The sequence below is a fragment of the Erythrolamprus reginae genome, chromosome 11, assembly GCF_031021105.1.
Source record: "Erythrolamprus reginae isolate rEryReg1 chromosome 11, rEryReg1.hap1, whole genome shotgun sequence".
NCBI classification, from domain to species: domain Eukaryota; kingdom Metazoa; phylum Chordata; class Lepidosauria; order Squamata; family Dipsadidae; genus Erythrolamprus; species Erythrolamprus reginae.
In genome coordinates this window covers 12,966,650-12,988,689 of record NC_091960.1, presented here as the reverse complement: position 1 = coordinate 12,988,689, position 22,040 = coordinate 12,966,650, and the positions used below count along the sequence as shown (strand labels likewise).

The 22,040-nt window shown below is 40.8% G+C and overlaps 1 protein-coding gene across 1 annotated transcript; it reads left to right on the top strand.

The window, feature by feature from the left end:
- The first annotated feature begins 3,283 nt into the window (after nt 1–3,283).
- Nucleotides 3,284–4,417, top strand: HTR1D (5-hydroxytryptamine receptor 1D). Its single transcript, XM_070763682.1, has one exon. It carries the CDS (start codon nt 3,284–3,286, stop codon nt 4,415–4,417), a length of 1,134 nt encoding a protein of 377 aa, XP_070619783.1.
- The last annotated feature ends 17,623 nt before the right edge of the window (nt 4,418–22,040 follow it).

The following is a 22,040-nucleotide window of genomic DNA, read 5'->3' as shown; positions in this document are numbered from 1 at the left end:
TCAGCTTCCTCTTGAATCAAAACGGAGTGCAAGGCTTCCCCCTGTGGTTGATTTTCAGCCAAACAGATAACAATCCCCTAATCACTGGAATCAGCAAAGTAATATGTCTGTTTTATGGAGTTTGATGTGCTGATTCCAAAAATCTGCTTAGTTTTGCTGTATCACATAAAGGGTCTAATATAGAAGCATTTTTGTTATTATGTTATTTCTGATATGTAGATTACTGTTTTCTTAATAATAATAATAATAATAATAATAATTTATTAGATATGTATGCCGCCCCTCTCCAATGACTCGGGGCGGCTAATGTCGCCAGTATATTTCTTATACCTTATAATAATGATGCTGCTCCGTGGAAATTACACCTGCTACAGAAAAACTATGTACATTTTTGAAATCAGAACAAAAAATGATTCAGAAAAATACAAGGTCAACTGTGATGATTACAAAATTATTTTATTCTGTAAATCTGTTAATAAGCCCAATTGGGCTTTTGAGTACATGGCAATAAGACTAAGTGTTTATTTCAGGGTTCAAAATAAATAAATAAGACAGGGTCTTATTTTCAGGGAAACATGATATATATTTATCCTTTTTTATTAATTCAATTTATTGTCTGTCCTTCTATCCAAGAAGTCCAGGTGATGAACACAAACAAAACACAGTGTTTCATTAATAGAACAACAACAACCAAAATTGCATTGTGGCTTAGTAAACCATTAGACACATCCATCCATGCCATAACTTTGCTAGCATCCAGAACCCAGTGACTAGGGGAATATTTTTATCATTTGGCTAATTCTATATAAGGGTCACACTGAGAAGCATTATCTAGGACTGAGAAAATCCATTCTTCCTGTTAATAGTAAATTACAATTCACAGCAGCCGTTGGGAAGAAGACTAGAGTGTAACATATTTTTTTTAAAAAAATTCTTTAAAAGTTTATTTTTAAAAACGGAAGTCTTTGTAGACTTTCCACACATTCCTGGGTCACTTATGCTAAACGCGAACAAAAATGGGAACGTATTTCCACAGTTGGCAAAATAGCTAGACTATGATTTTTCTTCCTGGATTTGGGTTTGGTTGACTTAATTTATTTATTTATTTATTTATTACTTAGATTTGTATGCCGCCCCTCCTTCATCCTGTTGCATAACTTGAGGAATGCCTAACTGGACTCTGGAAACCAGAAGCCTGTTCTGAAGGTTAGCCCAGGCCTGGGAAAGCCCATTTAATGGGTAGCCTTTAACCTTGAGAAAATTAGAAACCACATTTTTTCTCCTTATATGTGTCTATAGAACGTAGAAATACTTGAGGCTGGAACGTTGAGCCAAATTACTCAGGCATCGGATGACAAAATATATTCTGCAATAAATTTATTTTCATGACATAGAAGTCAAAGTTGCAAGCCTTCCACTGGTTGTCGTTCAGCACAATGCTCGTAAAAACAAAGTGGAGCATCAGTCACATGGTTACGACGTGCCATCTTGACTTTTCGGAAGTCCCACTAAACATTATTTGAAGCCCTACAGCATCCTGTTTTGTGATTTCCAGAGTGGGTGAATGATCTCAGAATGGGTGGAGCCAAACATTTGTATCTCCCTCCTCCCCTTTTTGCATTTTTATTTAAGTCAACCAGGTTTAAAGCACAAAAATGATGCCTGGGACATTTTATTTCACATTCCAAGCTCTCCCTTCTTTGGTGCTGTGGGTCTTTTGGCAGAACCCTGTCCGCAGTCCTTGAATTGACAGGAATTTGTACCATCAGATAGAGAAAGATATAAAATTTTTGCTCCTTTTTACTCGGGTACAGTTGAATGAAGAGATAAAGAGATAAGAGACTGACTAATTTGTTTGTTTGTTTGTTTGTTTGTTTGTTTGTTTATTTATTTATTTATTTATCAGATTTGTATGCTGCCCCTCTCCGCAGACTCGGGGCGGCTAACAGCAATAATAATACAATGTAAACAAATCTAATGTTTAAGTTAATTTAAAACCCCAATTTAGAAACCAATCATACATACTAACATACCATGCATAAATTTTATAAGCCTAAGGGGAGGGAAAGTCTCAATTCCCCCATGCCTGATGACAGAGGTGGGTTTTAAGGAGCTTATGAAAGGCAAGGAGGGTGGGGGCAACTCTGATATCTGGGGGGAGTTGGTTCCAAAGGGTCGGGGCCACCACAGAGAAGGTTCTTCCCCTGGGTCCCGCCAAACAACATTGTTTAGTTGACGGGACCCGGAGAAGGCCAACTCTGTGGGACCTAACTGGTCGCTGGGATTCGTGCGGCAGAAGGCGGTTCCGGAGATATTCTGGTCCGGTGCCATGAAGGGCTTTATAGGTCATAACCAACACTTTGAATTGTGAAACTGATCGGCTGTTTTTGCTGTTTTTGCTGTTTTACTGGTGCTTTGAAATATATATCTACCGTAATCTGTTGTGTTTTATATTCCAGCCAATTAAACTTAGCCAGTGTCTGTCTACAACTCTAAGAACAGGTAAATATATTATTCTTGTCTTATTTTCTTAACAGGTCAAGACTTCACAAGAAAATTGGATACAGCTTGCACAATGCATATAATCTTATTCTGACATCAAAATGCCACTTGCAGAAATCTCCTACAAAAAAATGATTAAGGACAAGACTATTTTTCAGAATCCTTTTGTGTCTCTAACAATGTAAAAGTCAAGCTGTCCTCTTTAGAAAATTCCATCCTGTAGATTCAGATAGTTTCCCAGATTTAAAAAGATAACAATTTCTACTGAAAAAAATTACAGGATAAAAAAAATTTAAAGCAAAAAAGAAAAGAATAATAATAATGATAAAGGTATAAAAAAGATTTTAAATTTAAGTTAATGACATAGAAGGCCTCATATAGCTTCTTGAGTTTAGGTCTTCAAACTTGGCAACTTTAAAACTTGTGATCTTCAACTCCCAGAATTCTGGGAGTTGAAGTCCAGAAGTCCTGAAATTACCAAGTTTGGGGACCCTGGTTTAGATTCCCTAATGTCCAGTTTGATTTGAAACAAAACTGGTTCCCCTTGTGTTTATAACTCCATAAATAAATATAAAGTCAATAAATATGTCTGAAAATTGTTGCCTTTTCTCTTTTATTTGTGAATGCATCTTTTTTAGACTTGACAGTCCCTGCCGTTCTTCCGGCTCAACTAATGTTTTTGTTGTGATTTTGGTTTTTGTTTAATCCAGGGAGCCTGTTTGTAATAAGAATTCAGAGATCCAAAGATTTTAAAAACAAAGGAGACCCAGCACAGCCGAAAATGAACCTGTACAACTCGTCTTCAGACTTGATTTTCCCAAGCGCGGCCAACGAATCTCTCAATGCCAGTGACGTGACAGAGGACTGGGGTGAAGGGACATTGCTAGGCCTGCAGGTTTTCCTGGCATCAGCTCTGGCGCTGATCACGTTGGCCACCATACTCTTCAACACCTTTGTCATCATCACAATTATCCTGACCCGGAAACTCCACACTCCTGCCAATTATCTCATTGGCTCCCTGGCTGCCACGGACCTCCTGGTATCCATCCTGGTTATGCCAATCAGCATTGTGTACACGGTCACTCACCTGTGGACCTTTGGCCAAGTCATGTGCGATATCTGGTTGTCCTCCGACATCACCTGCTGCACAGCCTCCATCCTGCACCTGTGCATCATCGCCTTGGACAGGTACTGGGCCATCACGGACGCGCTCGAGTACACCAAACGCCGGACGGCTGGCCGGGCTGCCGTCATGATTGCTATCGTTTGGGTCCTGTCCATCTGCATCTCTATCCCTCCCCTTTTCTGGAGGCAAGCCAAGGCTCACGAGGAGCTGGCCACTTGCACCGTCAATACGGATCAGATCTCCTACACCATCTACTCGACCTGTGGCGCCTTTTACATCCCGACCGTGTTACTTGTCATCTTGTACGGCAGGATTTACGTCACTGCTCGATCCCGAATTCTCAAGCCGCCCTCTCTCTACGGGAAGCGCTTCACCACAGCTCAGCTCATCACCGGCCTTCCGAGTTCTTCTCTCTGCTCCGTGACCTCCACTCTTCGCGAGGGACCTTCATATCCGCAGAGTTCCCCGGTGATGATCAATCACGTGAGGATCAAGATAGCCGATTCCGTTCTGGAAAGAAAGCGGATTTTGGCTGCGCGGGAAAGGAAAGCTACCAAGACCCTGGGGATTATTCTGGGTGCGTTCATTTTCTGTTGGCTGCCGTTTTTTGTAGCGTCTTTGGTCAACCCTATTTGCCAAGGCACCTGTTGGCCTCTTCATATCCTGATGGACGTGTTCACCTGGTTGGGTTATCTGAACTCGCTGATTAACCCCATTATATACACTGTCTTTAATGAAGATTTCAAGCAGGCGTTTCAGAAAATAATGCACTTTAAAAACTGCTCCTAGCCGTCTTCATTTTGGAGCCTGCTCCCCAGTCATAGACTTTAACCTCTTATGCATAAAGCTTTCTGTGTGGAAGTCATCTGAGGTGGATTAGGAGCTATGGGCAATATTTTAGATACAGGCACTAAAAATAATTTTTAAAAAATCAATGAAATTCTGGAGTTTTTGAGGTTTTAGCAATGCAGTTCCTATGGTTTTGCATAAGAACACTGAAATCTCAATATAATTTTACGTTCTGGCTAGGACTTTGCACATAAACGTTGACATCTTGTGTGATTTAGCACAGGGGTTATTTAATGTATTGTGTTTGTGGCTATTTTCATTTTGCTATTCTATGGATAGTACTTAGAGGTATTAGAAGCAAATGTCATGTACTTGCTGCTGCTGGTTGGAGATTTTAATTTATTTATTTATTGTTAGAGTTGGAAGGGACCATGCGGGTCATCAAGTCCAACCTCCTGCCTAAACAGGAACCCTATAGCATCCCAGCCAAATGGCAGTCCAATTTCCTCTTAAAAATGTCCAGAGTATTGGAGTTCACAACGTCCGCTGGTAGGTTGTTCCACTGGTTGATCGTTCTGACCGTCAGGAAGTTCTTCCTTATTTCCAGGTTGAATCTCTCCTTGGTCAGCTTCCAGCCGTTGTTCCTCTTCCGGCCCTCCGGTGCCCTGGAGAATAAAGCGATCCCCTCCTCTCTGTGGCAACCCCTCGTATAACCTGTAGACTGCTATCATGTCCGCTCTGGCCCTCCTTTTCTCTAGGCTATCCATGCTCAGTTCCCGCAGTCTCTCTTCGTAAGTCTTGGTTTATAGACCCCTGATCATGTTGGTTGCTCTTTTCTGCACCTTCTCCAGAGTTTCAATGTCTTTTTTGAAGTGTGGTGACCAGAACTGAACACAGTACTCCAGGTGTGGTCTGACCAGGGCGTAGTAGAGTGATATTAAGACTTCCCTGGTCTTGGAGTGTGTTCCCCTGTTGATGCAGCTTAGGATTGTATTGGCTTTTTTGGCTGCTGCTGCACATTGTTGGCTCATGTTTAGTTGATTATCCACCGAGACTCCGAGATCTCTTTCGCCGTCGCTATTGCTGAGAGGGGTTTCTCCCAGGCTGTATGTGTGTTGCTTTGATCTCATTGACTGCATGTAAACATTCATGATTCAGCTGAGCTAGTTGAATTATGGATGATCCCTTTTCTGTTTGGCCCTCTGCTCTTTTTTCAAAAACTGAGTACACAGATCAGAAATGTTCTTCCGTGGACCACCGTTTCTCACTTAATGGCTTTGGAACTAAATCAGGTTACAAAGTTGTGGTTTGAAGAAGGCCTAGCGTTCTGATTTCACCTGGAATATTTTAGGTCAGGGGTCCCCAAACCTGGCAACTTTAAGACTTGTGGACTATCAACTCCCAGAATTCTAGGAGTTGAAATTCACAAGTCTTAAAGTTGCCACATTTAAAAAAAAAAAATATTATTATTATTTAATTGGATTTGTATGCCACCCCTCTCTGTAGACTCGGGGCGGCTAACAACAGTAATAAAAAAACATCATGTAAACCCAATACTAAAAACAACTAAAAAACCCTTATTATAAAACTAAACATCCATACATACAAACAAACATACCATGCATAAATTATAAAGGCCTAGGGGGAAAGAATGTCTCAATTCCCCCAGGCCTGACGACAGAGGTGGGTTTTAAGGAGCTTACGAAAGGCAAGGAGGGTGGGGGGAATTCTAATCTCTGGGGGGAGTTGATTCCAGAGGGTCGGGGCCGCCACAGAGAAGGCTTTTCCCCTGGGCCCCGCCAAGCGACATTGTTTTGTTGACGGGACCCGGAGAAGGCCAACTCTGTGGGACCTAACCGGTTGCTGGGATTCGTGCGGCAGAAGGCGGTCTCGTAGATACCCTGGTCCGGTGCCATGAAGGGCTTTATAGGTAATGACCAACACTTTGAATTGTGACCGGAAATTGATCGGCAACCAATGCAGACTGCGGAGTGTTGGTGTAACATGGGCATACCTTGGGAAGCCCATGACTGCTCTCGCAGCTGCATTCTGCACGATCTGAAGTTTCCGAACACTTTTCAAAGGTAGCCCCATGTAGAGAGCATTACAGTAGTCGAACCTCGAGGTGATGAAGGCATGAGTGACTGTGAGCAGTGACTCCTGGTCCAAATAGGGCCGCAATGGTGCACCAGGCGAACCTGGGCAAACGTCCCCCTCGAAGACCCCTTTGAAGACCCCTGCTTTAGGTTTTTGATTATTGACCTAAAGAATGATAATCTAGGCTAAGTTTTATCAAGCAAGATCATTCACTGTCTTATCTAAAAAGGATTACCGGTAGTCCACGTTGTTGTTAAAATTTTCTGCAGGGATAAAGGTCTGGGATCAAAACAGATAACAAAAAAGTTGATTTTTTTTTAAATTAATCTCTCTCTTAGCTATAGAAGGAGTCAATGGCAAGTCTTTTCTGAAACCTTTCCAAGAAGACTTCTGAAATTTGTCCAGGCAGTTTCCAGGATTCAACACTGACTCAAGTACCAGCAGCAACAATTAATATAACCTTAATATAATTTGAGTCTTGGCAATAGTAGCAGTGGCAAATATAGCTAGTCCTTGACTTATGACCAGAATTAAACTCAGGATTATGATTGTAAAATGCTGGTTGTTAAGCAGGTCAGCATTATGTGGTTTTGCAACATTTTTTGCAGTGGTCATTAAATGAATCACTATTAGTTGTTAAGCAAATGCCCTGGTCATTAAGCAAGTCTTTTGTGAGTGTTCTCTGATAGAACTATAAATCTGGGTTGTAAGTTGCCTTAGAAAGGTCTGTTGTTGAACAGTCACTAAGTGAGGAGAACGCGTAATTTGAGAACTCGAGATTCAACTACTGTAATGCTCTCTACATGGGGCTACCTTTGAAAAGTGTTTGGAAACTTCAGATCGTGCAGAATGCAGCTGCGAGAGCAATCATGGGCTTACCTAGGTATGCCCATGTTACACCAACACTACGCAGTCTGCATTGGTTGACGATCAGTTTCCAGTCACAATTCAAAGTGTTGGTTATGACCTATAAAGCCCTTCATGGCATCGGACCAGAATATCTACGGGACCGCCTTCTGCCGCACGAATCACAGCGACCGGTTAGGTCCCACAGAGTTGGCCTTTTCCAGGTCCCGTCGACTAAACAATGTCGTTTGGCGGGACTCAGGAGAAGGGCCTTCTCTGTGGCGGCCCCGACCCTCTGGAACCAGCTCCCCCCAGATATCAGAGTTGCCCCCACCCTCCTTGCCTTTTGCAAGCTCCTTAAAACCCACCTCTGTCGTCAGGCATGGGGGAATTGAAAATTTTCCCTTCCCCCTAGGCTTATAGAATTTATACATGGTATGCTTGTATGTATGATTGGTTCTTTAAATTGGGGTTGTTTAAGATTATTTTTTTAATATTAGATTTGTTTACATTGTCTTTTTTATTGTTGTTAGCCATCCCGAGTCTTCGGAGAGGGGCGGCATACAAATCTAATAAATAATAATAATAACTGCCTGTATCTTGCTATTCTTAATTAACTCTTGTAATTGTTAGATAGAGTGCGAACCACTGGAATCGGAAGCACTTAAATTTCTTTCAAGTAAATTAAATCTTCTTGGATTCCCACAGGCCTGTTCTTAAGTATGATAAACCTGGATTCATCTAGCTAATTACTGTTCACAAATTCCCAGAAGAAACATAGCCTCCTTGCTGGTGGAGAGATTGTCACGAGGGACAATCTAAAATCTGTGCCACTGTGGGGTTTCTACTGTCAGTGTTTGACGAGTTCTGGCTACTTTTGTGTCCCAAGAGTGGTGCGGTGGCCTAGAGGTGGAGCTCTCGCCTCACAATCAGGATGTTCTGTTGGGCTCTCTGGTAGACTCCTCCCAAAAATTCACAGGTACAAATTTCAGACACACACCCATGTTTGAAAATTCAAAACAATGTTCTTTATAATGAAAATTCACTTAAACTAGGCCCTCTTTTTGTATAGCAAAGAGCACTGGTCTCCAAACAAACTGGTAATTTGTACAAGTCCCTTATCAGTTCTGTGATACTTAGCTTGCAGCTGTGAGGCAATTCACAGTCCTTCTTCTTTCACAAAGTGAAACACACTTTGCTCTGGTTTAGTTTCAAAGTGGGGGAAAATCAGCACACAAAAGGTCAAAGTCAGTAAAGCAGTCATGAAACACAACGATCAGATAATCCTCCACAATAGCCAAACCCACAGGCTGCTCTTTATAGCAGCCTCACTAATGACCACAGCCCCACCCAACCACAGGTGGCTTCATTTTCTTTGATAATAATCTCTCAGTTGTTGTTGGCTGTGCATCGCTCTCCTCATGCGTGGCTGTATCATTAACTCTTGTTCTGAATCCAAGGAGGAGCTAGATAATTGATCTCCTTCTGAGCTGTTTGCCCCACTCTCCTCCTCCCTGTCACTCATGTCTTCTTGGTCAGAGGAGCCTTCATCATCAGATTCCACCGGGGGCAAAACAGGCCTGCAGCATGTGGATGTCTCCCCCACATCCACAGTCCTTGGAGCAGGAGCTGGGCCAGAGCTAAGCACAACACAGGAGGCTGTGAGTTTAATCCTAGGTAGAGGGAGATATTTCTCTCTCTGGACACAATGAGAATATATATCTGCTGTGAACTCCGCATTGGCGAGAGGAAGGGCACCTGGCTAGTAAACCCCCAGCTCCATTCAGTTGCCCTGACTCCATCCCACAAGGGATTATGGCAGTGATGGTGAACTTTTTTTCCTCGGGTGCCGAAAGAGTGGGGGTGTGCATGCTATCAGGCATGTGAGAGTGGCCAACCCATAATTCTCTAGCTGCTTCTCCTCAATTCTACTGTCTCCTGGGATTGCGTTGTCAATGATCCATACTTTCTTTTTCTCCACGATCACAATGTCTGGTGTGTTATGCTTCAGAATTCGGTCAGCCTGAAGTCGGAAGTCCCACAGTAGTTTTGCTTGCTCATTTTCAACCACTTTTTCGGGCTTATGATCCCACCAATTCTTTGCCACTGGAAAATGGTAGTTCCGGCACAAGTTCCAGTGGATCATCTGTGCCAAAGCATCATGTCTATGCTTGTAGTCAGTCTGTGCAATCTTTTTGCAGCAGCTGAGTATGTGATCAATTGTTTCATCTGTTTCTTTACAGAGTCTACTACTACTATTATTATTATTATTATTATTATTATTATTATTATTATTAATTAAATTTGTATGCCGCCCCTCTCCGAAGATACAGGCGGCTCACAATATAATATAAATATAAACAATGCAATGACAAATCGTATTAAAAATTACAAACTAAAATCCCAATATATTAAAATCAGTTTTACTGCACTCCCATGATCAAATTATTTGGATGCTTAGCAGCTGGCATGTATTTATGACAATTGCAGTGTAATCTATTAATTTAACAACTGCAGTGATTCACTTAATAGGTGTGGCAGGAAGGATCGCAAAGTAGGACAAAACTCTGTTAACAACTGTCTCATTCAGCAACAGAAATTTTGCACTCAATTGTGGTCATTAGTCAAGGACTACTTGTACTGAAAAATGAAAGCATTGTAACTGGCCATCTTGGATTTGCAGAAGGACCTCTCAAGTAGAAAACAACAGTTCTGGTCTCATGTATGAAATGACTTCATCCGTATATCAGTTCAGGACTAAGCAGGACCATATTCATTCATTCATTCATTCATTCATTCATTCATTCATTCTTTTGTTTGTTCGTTCATTCATTCATTCATTCAACCATTCAACCTATATGACGCCCAACTCGCCTGGAGGTGAATCTTAATTATCAAAACGTTGCCTGCCTCTGTTTTAGAATTAGTTAGGGAGTATCTGAATAGATCAGGTAGGCTTCAAATAATTCTGCAAATGAGAGACAAGCCACACCTGAATTATTCTCACCTGTGCTTGCACTGGGGTAGAATTCCCATTGTCTCCTTTGGTTATGCTTTGCTTTGTTTTTAAATTGTAAATTTTCTTTTCCAGTGTAGCTTCCAGACCGAAATTCCCCAGTCAGTGGGAATTAAGACTGACTCTACATACGTAACTTCTGAGATTAGTTTTAACACATCCAACCATGGCCATTTAAATGGCTATTCTGTAGATAAGGGACTTTTTAACCTGGGCCAGGATCCTGCCATCTCTGGTTTCATCTACAGCAATGGGGTAACTAACTGGGCTGGATGGATAGACGGACACTGACAATATGATCCACACCCATTTTTGCCTCTGTCTCCAAACATTGACATACAACTCAAAAACAAATCCTCACCTTTTGCTTTCTGGTTTAGACTGGTATAACTTTTATAAGCTTTCCAAACAAGGCAGATGTGCTTACATGTGTCTCTACTAAACCTGTGTTTAATCCTGGATAAAATGGTGATGCATGCAGTCTAGAGTAGATAATGTTTATCCTACGCTTGGTCAATTCTCTGTATGGAAATATTTTGTTTTTTAAAAGTGCAATGTGAACGGTCCTGTTTGAAAGTGATTTCTCTACCTTTTCAAATATTGGATCTGAGCTGTCAAGGCCCTAACAAAATAGGCAGCATGAAAAATAATTCAAATAATCCAACGGCAGAAATCCAAACATTATTTAAATTATTTAGTACATCAAGGAGCAGGCATGGTAAGAATTTCAGGAATGCTACTAAGAGCCAGTTTGGTGCAGAGATTAAGGGATTGGAGACCTTGGGTTCTAGTTTTGCCTTAGACAGGAAGCCAGTTGGATGACCTTGGGCCAATCACACATTCTCAGCCCTAGAAAAGAGACAATGGCAAAACCACTTCTCAATTCTTGTCCAGAAAACTGCAGGGACTAGTCCATGCAATCGGCAAAGTCATCCCCACACATACACTATTATTCTAAAGGATAACATCAGAATCCCAAAAACATCTCCCAGTTTCTCTCTATTCCACACCAACTTAATGAACTCAATCTGTATAGTCTGGAGGACGGAAGGAAAAGGGGGGATGTGATCGAAACATTTAAATATGTCAAAGGGTTAAATAAGGTTCAGGAGGGAAGTGTTTTTAATAGGAAAGTGAACACAAGAACAAGGGGACACAATCTGAAGTTAGTTGGGGGAAAGATCAAAAGCAACGTGAGAAAATATTATTTCACTGAAAGAGTAGTAGATCCTTGGAACAAACTTCCAGCAGACGTGGTTGGTAAATCCACAGTAACTGAATCTAAACATGCCTGGGATAAACATATATCCATTGTAAGATAAAATACAGGAAATAGTATAAGGGCAAACTAGATGGACCATGAGATCTTTTTCTGCCATCAGTCTTCTATGTTTCTAAGTTGTGATAATTTTGAGTGTCATTTCCTATTTTTCTCCAGACTCTATAAACCAGGGATGTCCAACCTTGGCAACTTTAAGATCTGTGGACTTCAGTTCCCAGAATTCCAGCTGGAGCCATGGGGGCACAGTAGTTAGAGTGGAGTAGTGCAGACTGACTCTGCCCACTGCCAGGAGTTCGATTCTCAGCCTTTCATCCTTCTATGGTCAGTAAAATGAGGACCTGGACTGTTGGGGGCTATATGCTGACTCTGTAAACCATTTATAATGGGCTTTAAAGCACTGTGAAGTGGTATACAAGTCCAAGTACAATTGCTATTGTTTAAAGCTGGCAAGGTTGGACAAACCTCACTCTAATCTCTTCTCCAAATCCCTTTTTAATGCTTTGTTCCACTTAACAGCTCTTTCATAGGTTCCCCAAGGCAGATGTGCTTATATGTGTCTCTATTAAACTTCCTCTATGGCTGCTGACAATTTCCAGGAAAAAAAAATAGAGATTTATATATTTCCTTCTGAAAATTTAATTTCCTAATGTAATTTACCGTTTTATTTATAGTTATAGTTTATTAGATTTTTATGCCGCCCCTCTCCGAAGACTCGGGGCGGCTCACAGCATAGCAATAATACAATACATTACAAATCTAACAATAAAAAATTAGATCCATTTAAAAGACATTATTAACATAATAAAACCCCTAGCTATGCACTCCTATACATTCAACCTAATATATCATGCAGTAAGGCCAAAAATATAATAAAAAGGGGAAAGATGGTAATTATCCCCACGCTTGGTGACAAAAGTGGGTCTTGAGCATTTTACGGAAGGTGAGGAGGGTGAGGGCTATTCGAATCTCTGGAGGGAGTTAATTCCAGAGGGCCAGGGCCGCCACAGAGAAGGCTCTTCCCCTGGGTCCTGCCAGCCGACATTGTTTGGTTGACGGGACCCGGAGAAGGCCCACTCTGTGGGACCTAATTGGCCGCTGGGATTCATGCGGCAGGAGGCGGTCTCGGAGATATTTAGCCCCCCCCCCGCCGCTTTTACAAATATGCAACATTATGTACCTAAAGGTTTGTTTTCTGCCATCAAAATTATGAAGTGTGAAGAGAGAGAGAGAGAGAGAGCAGAATGAATGCTGAAATGTGCAGAGCACATACAACATTGATTGTGCTCTTTTGCCTCACCCTCTGTTTTAAAACCAATGACATATTAAACCCAGCATTGATACCAGAGCCCATCTACCAGTAGTCCTTTAGCGACCACAAAACTGGGACTGCCAACTTGGTCTTTAAGCAAAGTGGCTGCTAAGTGAAACCCCAACTGTGCTTGTAATCTTTCTTCAGCTTTCCTTTGCTTTACAAAGCTCATAAATATGAGGATTGGTAGCAAAGTACAGTGGTACCTCTATCTACAAACACCTCTACTTACAAACTTTTCTAGATAAGAACCGGGTGTTCAAGATTTTTTTGCCTCTTCTCAAGGATCATTTTCCACTTACAAACCACTGTAACTGGAAAAGTCAGGGAGAAGCCTCCGTGGGGCCTCTCTAGGAATCTCCTGGGAGGAAACAGGGGCAGAAAAGGCAGGGAGAAGCCTCCGTGGGGCCTCTCTAGGAATCTCCTGGGAGGAAACAGGGGCAGAAAAGGCAGGGAGAAGCCTCCGTGGGGCCTCTCTAGGAATCTCCTGGGAGGAAACAGGGCCAGAAAAGTCAGGGAGAAGCCTCCATGGGGCCTCTCTAGGAATCTTCTGGGAGGAAACAGGGCCTCCACCCTCCCTGTGGTTTCCCCAATCGCACACATTATTTGCTTTTACATTGATTCCTACGGGAAAAGTTGCTTCTTATAAACTTTTCTACTTAAGAACCTGGTCATGGAACGAATTAAGTTTGCAAGTAGAGGCACCACTGTAACTGCAAACCGTCAATAATTAAGACAGTTGCTGACCGAGGACTCACTGTACATTAGCCAATTCTCACTGTCGGAAGGAAAAACATTTGATCCCTAACATAACAGAGACCCAGAAGACTTGAAATCGGCATTTCAGGATGAGACAGAGTCAGCACAGGCCGACTGTTTCCACTTAAGACGTCTGAAAACGACCTTAACATGTCTAAGGGCAGAGATGTGTGACTTATTTTGAGACAAGGGACGTGTTTGATCTCCAGACGACAAGCACAGCAGATTTATCCTTCCAGAAACCAGAGTTGCCAGACCAAGGAAGCAGTCAAGGTCAAGACAAAAAAAAAAACCCCAACCCCAACACATCTGGTTCCATTCCCATTAAATTTAATTACGATTGAACAAATTGGCTGGATCTGGCTCACCCTGTTGGTGTGTAAGCGAAGGATTTTTCTGCATCTTCAGCTCTGGCGTGAAGACAAAAAAAATGACCTTCTGTCTTATTGAAGAAAAAGTTTGCTTGGATGATCTGTAGATTATTTTCCATTTGCACGCAGGGCAATAAATTAGGTACACAAAAACTGAGTCTTATTACGCAGTGGGTTGGATGTTTGGAGACAAAAATAGTCATATTTCAATTTAAATCAGAACTGTTAGTAAATGTAATGACTGTCTCTTACTAGCAGAGGGCGCCAGTTGCATGCAATTTGTTGAATGAGAGAATATTATTATTATTATTATAGTAGGAGATTGGAAAAGTCAAGTAGCTGGTATACTGAACTACTTTATTTCAGGGATGAAATGCTACCAGTTCAACCCAGTTTGGCTGCTGTTGGTTTATAAGTACAGTGGTGCCTCTACCTAAGAACATCTCTACTTAAGAACCTTTCTAGATAAGAACCGGGTGTTCAAGGTTTTTTTGCCTCTTCTTAAGAACCATTTGCTACTTAAGAACCTGAGCCCAAAAAAATTTCCCAGGAAATTTGAGAACAGCTTAAAGGCCCAGCCAGTTTCCTGCCATTCCCCCTGGACTTGTCTCTCTGGTGTAATATATGGGAGGCAGCCTTGTGCTGGGTGTATGGGAGGCACATGCTCCTCCTCGACACCTCATAGTCCCTCTTTTTTTTTTAAGTCTTAAAGTTTTGGATTTTTTTGATTCCCCTCACCTCACCTTCTTCCTTCGGCAGCGACTGTCCTCCTTCTCTTCTTCATACATACATATTAAGAGATGTTATGAATGCTGCTCCCCTCTGCCCCCAAACATAATTTCTGCTTCCTGCATACATTCTATTAATTTAAGAATTTAAAAACTAATCGGACGCGACAGAAAAATCAGCGTATTGTAAATAAAATCTGCATTTTGGAATGTAAGGTGCCAGGGAAGGAAAGAAGCTTATTTTTTCTTTATTTAGAGATGGGTGAAGCCTCCTGCAAAACATTTTAAGATACGCGTAGCATCTTTTTGCATGCAGGAATACAACCATTGTGCTAATGTGCCACAAATCTCCGCAGCCTTCCTGCCCTTTTCTATGCTGGCTCCCGAGTGAATGGATAGGTGTGAAGGTTTTATGGATTGATCAAAGGAAGAATGAAAAGGGATAAAAGGAAAACCAATATTTATAGGCCTTAAAGAATTCAACATTGGGGCAGTGAGGGTAATTTTTAAAAAGTATCCAAGGTACGGGTGAAATTTGACCACCTTGGCCTGGCTCAGGAGAGGTGATAGGAATTATTTGAATTGGTGCGGAGACGATAAAAATCGTACCTGGTTGGCCTTGCCCATGCCCACCCGCTCACCACTCAGTCCTTCCCGTTAACTGTAAATCTAAGTGAATCTAAGTTCAATGCCCAGATGGCTAGAAACAGATAATAGAATAGAATTCTTTATTGGCCAAGTGTGATTGGACACACAAGGAATTTGTCTTTGGTGCAACTCCCCCCGGAGATCAGAACTGCCCCTACTCTTCCTGCCTTCCGTAAACTCCTCAAAACCCACCTTTGCCGTCAGGCATGGGGAAACTAAACATCTTCCCCTGGGCACGTTGAATTTATATATGGTATGCTTGTGTGTGTGTATGTTAGTATAGGGGTTTTTCTTAAATTTATAATATTTTAATTAATTGGATTATGTATTGGATTGTCTTTTCACTTGTTGTGAGCCGCCCCGAGTTTTCGGAGAGGGGCGGCATACAAATCCAAATAATAAATAAATAAATAAATAAATATGCTCAGTGTACATAAAAGAAATAGATCTGCAGAACACATGATTCCCAGGCCGCAGTTCCATGGGGGATGCTCTCAAGCTGCCACGTTGATTTCCCTATGTATATAATATGTATATGTATATATACATATACATATTAATCAGAGATAAGAGTCTTATCAAACAGGAAAACAAACACTATCCAGCTATCAGCTCTTGTCTACTTTATTAGGCAAACAGAAACTCCTGTTAACCTCGAGGTTACAAGGATGCTGGGACATGTAATTTAATAACAAATGAAAAAGCATCAGGCTGGGGAAAGCAAATAGATAGATCGGTGTGAAATTCAAAAAGATATACCAATTATTATACACAAAATAATAAGAGGTAGACAAATACTTACATAAGAGCAATAGGAGTCTTATACTCTTTTGTGCGCCTCTTTTATTGTTTTGTTTATATAATTGGTGTATCTTCTTTTTGTAGGTGATTAGGGCAAAGAAGTGATGTCGACTTGGCCGTGCCCATCCAGTCGCATGACCACCAAGCCAAACCCACTAAACCACACCCACAGAGGCGCTGGGAAATTTTTTGAATTTCACCCCTGCTCCAAGGCTAGAGGTGTTGATTTAAATTTGGGTATTATGCATTTTTTACTTTATAATAAAGTAAATAAAATAAAGTTTATTTACTTTCAGAGTGCAAAAAAGCACATTTCAGCGCAGAAGTATTCTACCTTGGCGACATGAAGACTTCTGGAGTTCAATTCCCAAATGTATCTTTTTCTTTTATGTACACTGAGAGTCACTGCTCACAGTCACTCATGGCCTCATCACCTCGAGGCTCGACTACTGTAACGCTCTCTACATGGGGCTACCTTTGAAAAGTGTTCGGAAACTTCAGATCGTGCAGAATGCAGCTGCGAGAGCAATCATGGGCTTCCCCAGGTATGCCCATGTTACACCAACACTCCGCAGTCTGCATTGGTTGCCGATCAGTTTCCGGTCACAATTCAAAGTGTTGGTCATCACCTATAAAGCCCTTCATGGCACTGGACCAGGGTATCTACGAGACCGCCTTCTGTCGCACGAATCCCAGCGACCGGTTAGGTCCCACAGAGTGGGCCTCCTCCAGGTCCCGTCAACAAATCAATGTCGTTTGGCGGGGCCCAGGGGAAAAGCCTTCTCTGTGGTGGCCCCGGCCCTCTGGAACCAACTCCCCCCGGAGATTAGAATTGCCCCCACCCTCCTTGCCTTTCGTAAGCTCCTTAAAACCCACCTCTGCCGTCAGGCATGGGGGAACTGAGATATTCTTTCCCCCTAGGCCTTTACAATTCATGTATGGTATATGTTTGCATGTATGGATGTTTGGTTTTACAATAAGGGTTTTTAGTTGTTTTAGTATTGGATTTACATGCTGTTTTTGTTATTGTTGTTAGCTGCCCCGAGTCTACGGAGAGGGGCGGCATGCAAATCCAATCAATCAATCAATCAATAAATAAAATAAATAAAATAAATAAAATAAATAAAATAAATAAAATAAATAAAATAAATAAAATAAATAAAATAAATAAAATAAATAAAATAAATAAAATAAATAAAATAAATAAAATAAATAAAATAAATAAAATAAATAAAATAAATAAAATAAATAAAATAAATAAAATAAATAAAATAAATAAAATAAATAAAATAAATAAAATAAATAAAATAAATAAAATAAATAAAATAAATAAAATAAATAAGCACCAAGAAAAATTCCTTGTGTGTCCAATCATACTTGGCCAATAAAAATTCTATTCTATTCTATAATATTCTTTGGCCAGCCATGCTGGATAGGGAATCCTGGGAGTTGACGGCCACAGGTCTTAAAAGTTGCCAAGGTTGGGCACCCCTGCTTTAGGACTTCCTGTAGCTTCCTAGCAGCTTTCTTTACAATCTAACAGCCCCCACATTGGTGGAGACAAAAACCAGGATTCCTGCTGACCGGGTGGTTTTTATCTCCGATTTTTCACCTCCTTCCTTCCCTATTAGTCAGCATGATAAAAGCCAAATCAATGCTCGAGTGACATGAAGCTTTGTTAGTGAGATGCTTATCCTAAGGATATCCTAAGACTGCTGGTAACTCTTTCTAACACTTGGATCAGAGTACAGTGTTCACTCGATTTTCGCGGGGGATGCGTTCCGAGACCGCCCGTGAAAGTCAAATTTCCGCGAAGTAGAGATGCGGAAGTAAATACACTATTTTTGGCTACGAACAGTATCACAAGCCTTCCCTTAACACTTTAAACCCCTAAATTGCAATTTCCCATTCCCTTAGCAACCATTCAGATTATTACTCACCATGTTTATTTATTAAAATTTATTTTAAAAAATATTTATTAAAGGCAGATTAAAGTTTGGCGATGACATATGACGTCATCAGGTGGGAAAAACCATGGTACAGGGAAAAAACCCGTGAAGTATTTTTTAATTAATATTTTTGAAAAACCGTGGTATAGACTTTTCACGAAGTTCGAACCCGCAAAAACCGAGGGAACACTGTAATCTGATTGCACCAGCATCCAATCCTGAATGAGAGGAAATGTTTACTAGGCTAAGCACAGGATAGCTTGAATTAATGTGTGACACGATTATACCACAAGTCGGATTTTTAATTTTTCTCCTTAGCCTTATATCGATTTTGAGCTTATAAGACTATTCGTTTCCCCCACGTGGTATGTTTTTCAGCACTGGAGAATGTGGCAATTGTATGTCAACCCAAACTTCTCACATCTGGAAACATCATTGCCAGATTAAGCATGCCATTGCCTTGCAAGCTTTTTTCATATGAAGTGTGCATTTAAATGCGACATTTCCACCGGAACCATTAATGAAGATGGGCAATTACTCACATATAGATACCCACACAAAAGGGGACTGTGTAGCCTTCAAGAGAAAGCTTTGAGGACGGGCACTTTGCTGGCATTATATTTTGTAAAATGCCCTTCTGAATGCATCACACACTACTTTACACATTGTTGTGATGGGCTACAAGAATGGTGGAAGGTCTTAAGCATAAAACGTATCAGGAAAGACTTAATGAACTCAATCTGTATAGTCTGGAGCAGTGTTTTCCAACCTTGGCAACTTGAAGGTATTTGGACTTCAAATCCCAGAATTCCCCAGCCAGCAAATGCTGGCTGAGGAATTCTGGGAGTTGAAGTCCAAACATCTTCAAGTTGCCAAGGTTGGGAAACACTGGTCTGGAGGACAGAAGGAAAAGGGGGGACATGATCAAAACATTTAAATATGTCAAAGGGTTGAATAAGGTTCAGGAGGGAAGTGTTTTTAATAAGAAAGTGAACACAAGAACAAGGGGACACAATCTGAAGTTAGTTGGGGGAAAGATCAAAAGCAACATGAGAAAATATTATTTTACTGAAAGAGTAGTAGATCCTTGGAACAAACTTCCAGCAGACGTGGTTGGTAAATCCACAGTAACTGAATTTAAACATGCCTGGGATAAACATATATCCATCCTAAGATAAAAATACAGGAAATAGTATAAGGGCAGACTAGATGGACCATGAGGTCTTTTTCTGCTGTCAGTCTTCTATGTTTCTATGTTTCTAGTGTCGGAAACCCACCCAGGAAAGGTGTAGACGAGCTTTTGATGTCGGGTGTCAAGTGTGTAGCATCAGGACCACACATTAAATTCCAGTTAAGCTGATTTATTACTCATGCCTTGTACACAAGAATCTAGTCAATTTACAGTCAGCACCAAATTGGCGCTAGGTAAGAGGGAGCGGAATTCAAAAAGGGTTGAACTTAGATTGCTTATGGGAATGCAAGGACTCTAGACCGATTCCTCTCTTGGCTCTGCCTCTCCTGGTACATCAAGAACTCCAATGGGGTGGGTAAGAACTGCAGTAGGTACAGTGAAGATGCTTAATGGTTACTGCCAAGAAGATTGAAAGCAAGACAACCTAACACAATTGTTTTAACACATGGGGAAAACTTAGCCAGTGTCAATAACAGCCATGGAAAAAGTGATTCTAATAGACTAATGTTTGTTATTGAATTATCTTTGCTTTTTTTAACCAACCAGGAAAAAAACCCTTTCTTAAATTCTGACCATGTTATTCCAAATGGTGAAATCCATTTTTTTTAAACTACCAGTTCTGTGGGTTGGTGGGCGTGACTTGGTGGGCATGGCAGGGGAAGGATATTGTAAAATCTCCATTCCCTACTCACTTTGGGGCCAGCCAGAGGTGGTATTTGCCAGTTCTCAATATATCTGCTACCAGTTCTCCAGAACCTGTTAGAACCTGCTACATTTTACCCCTGGTTATTCCTGTCTATTTGGGATTAATCAGCATGTATTTAAAACCATATTCTAATTCCTTTTATATACTGGCAGAGTGACAACTTGTACATTGGTGTACCTCCTTGTGATCTCTTAAGAAAAGTAAATATCTCTAAAGAAGAAATGTCAGGTATATGTACTGTATTAAACAGGCTCAGCATTTCAAAAATAGAATTTATGTCTTGAAAATGCTAACTTTTTAAAATATGTGCTAAATATCAACCTGAGGATTTAAATAATTTTAAAAACAATAACTTTTTAATTGATTATTTATTTTATTTATTAATTAGATTTCTATGCCGCCCTTCTCCTTAGACTCAGGGTGGCTCACAACAAAGATTAATACACAACATGTAAGAAATGTAGATTAAAATACATTCTAAACCCCCCAATACTTTAAGTTAATCAGTCACATTCATTCCATCATACACCATACATTCAGTCATTGGCCGGGGCTAGATGCGCCAATGACTGAATGTATGGTGGGTTCAATGGGCCCAACCCTGTGGGCCTAAGTGAGTTTTTAAGACCTTGCAGAAGGCGGAGAGAGTGGGGGCAGTGCAAATCTCGGGAGGGAGTTTGTTCCAAAGGACCGGAACCATCACAGAGAAGACTCTTCCCCTAGGCCCCTCTGGCTGACGGGACCTGTAGAAGGCCAACTCTGCGGGACCTGACCAGCCGCTGGGATACATGAGGCAGAAGACAACCCCATAAATAATCTGGTCCAATGCCATGTAGGGCTTTATAGGTCATTAACCAACACTTTGAATTGTATTTGGAGACTAATCGGCAGCCAATGCAGCTCGTGGTGTGCTGTAGAGACATGGACATATCTTGGAAGGCCCATGACTGCTCATGTGGCTGCATTTTACATTACCTGCAGTCTCCGAATGCTCTTCAAAGGTAGCTCCATGTATACATGGAGCTATACATGTGAACTCTGCACATGTGTAGAGGTACTCCTATTTAATATCTAACCTATTTTCTAGTCAATGTCTCTAATTAACAGTGACCCTATGGTGTTCACCAAATGTTACAATTACAATTACAAACCATTACTTTCTTGCAATGAAAAGTATTTATTTATTTATCTATTCAATTTCTGTAGCTGTCTATCTCAGTCAAGGACTTTTTGGGTGCTATACAATTAAAAAAATACATTACAATTAAAAATATTAAAACATATTAAAACAATCAAAACACCCCAAAACACTAAAAACACCCAGATTAAATACACACAGGAATAAAATTTGTCCAATTAGCAATACAGCCAGAAATGAGACTCTTAACACATTATCACCTTTCTATGTAATTGTCTAAACAATAATACAATGCCTCTGTTACTTTTGTTATATAACTGCCTTTTGCATAGTCTAAATAATAATTTTTTTTAAAAAACACAGGGTTTTTTTTAAGCAACAAGCTTACACACCTGAGCAATCTAATTCTTGTTGTTTTAACCCCTTTCCCTGGGCCTCTGGAAGCAAGTTTTTAAAGATGACTACATCAGATTTGTCTGCTCTGACTGATGTCTGTCTTGATAATCAGCAGCCTTCCAAGATCTTTTGGTAGATCTTGTTGTAAATCACTCCTCGCTCCTTGCTCAAGAGTGTTAGTGGGGCCTTTCATGTATTGCCCAAACCAGGGAAAGGCATAATAAAAGAAGGAATCATTATTTAAAAATATATAAATCTACAGGCATTTTTCATGTATCAGTTTATTATATACCTTCGAGGGGTAAATCAATTCATCTTTGGCATAATCTTACTTTTTCCTCTCTCTGACCACATGGGCTGAAAATTAAGGCACTTTTCCCATTAC

Excerpts from the sequence above, each read along its gene's own strand:
- HTR1D (XM_070763682.1), top strand. The coding sequence starts at position 3,284 with ATGAACCTGTACAACTCGTCTTCAGACTTGATTTTCCCAAGCGCGGCC.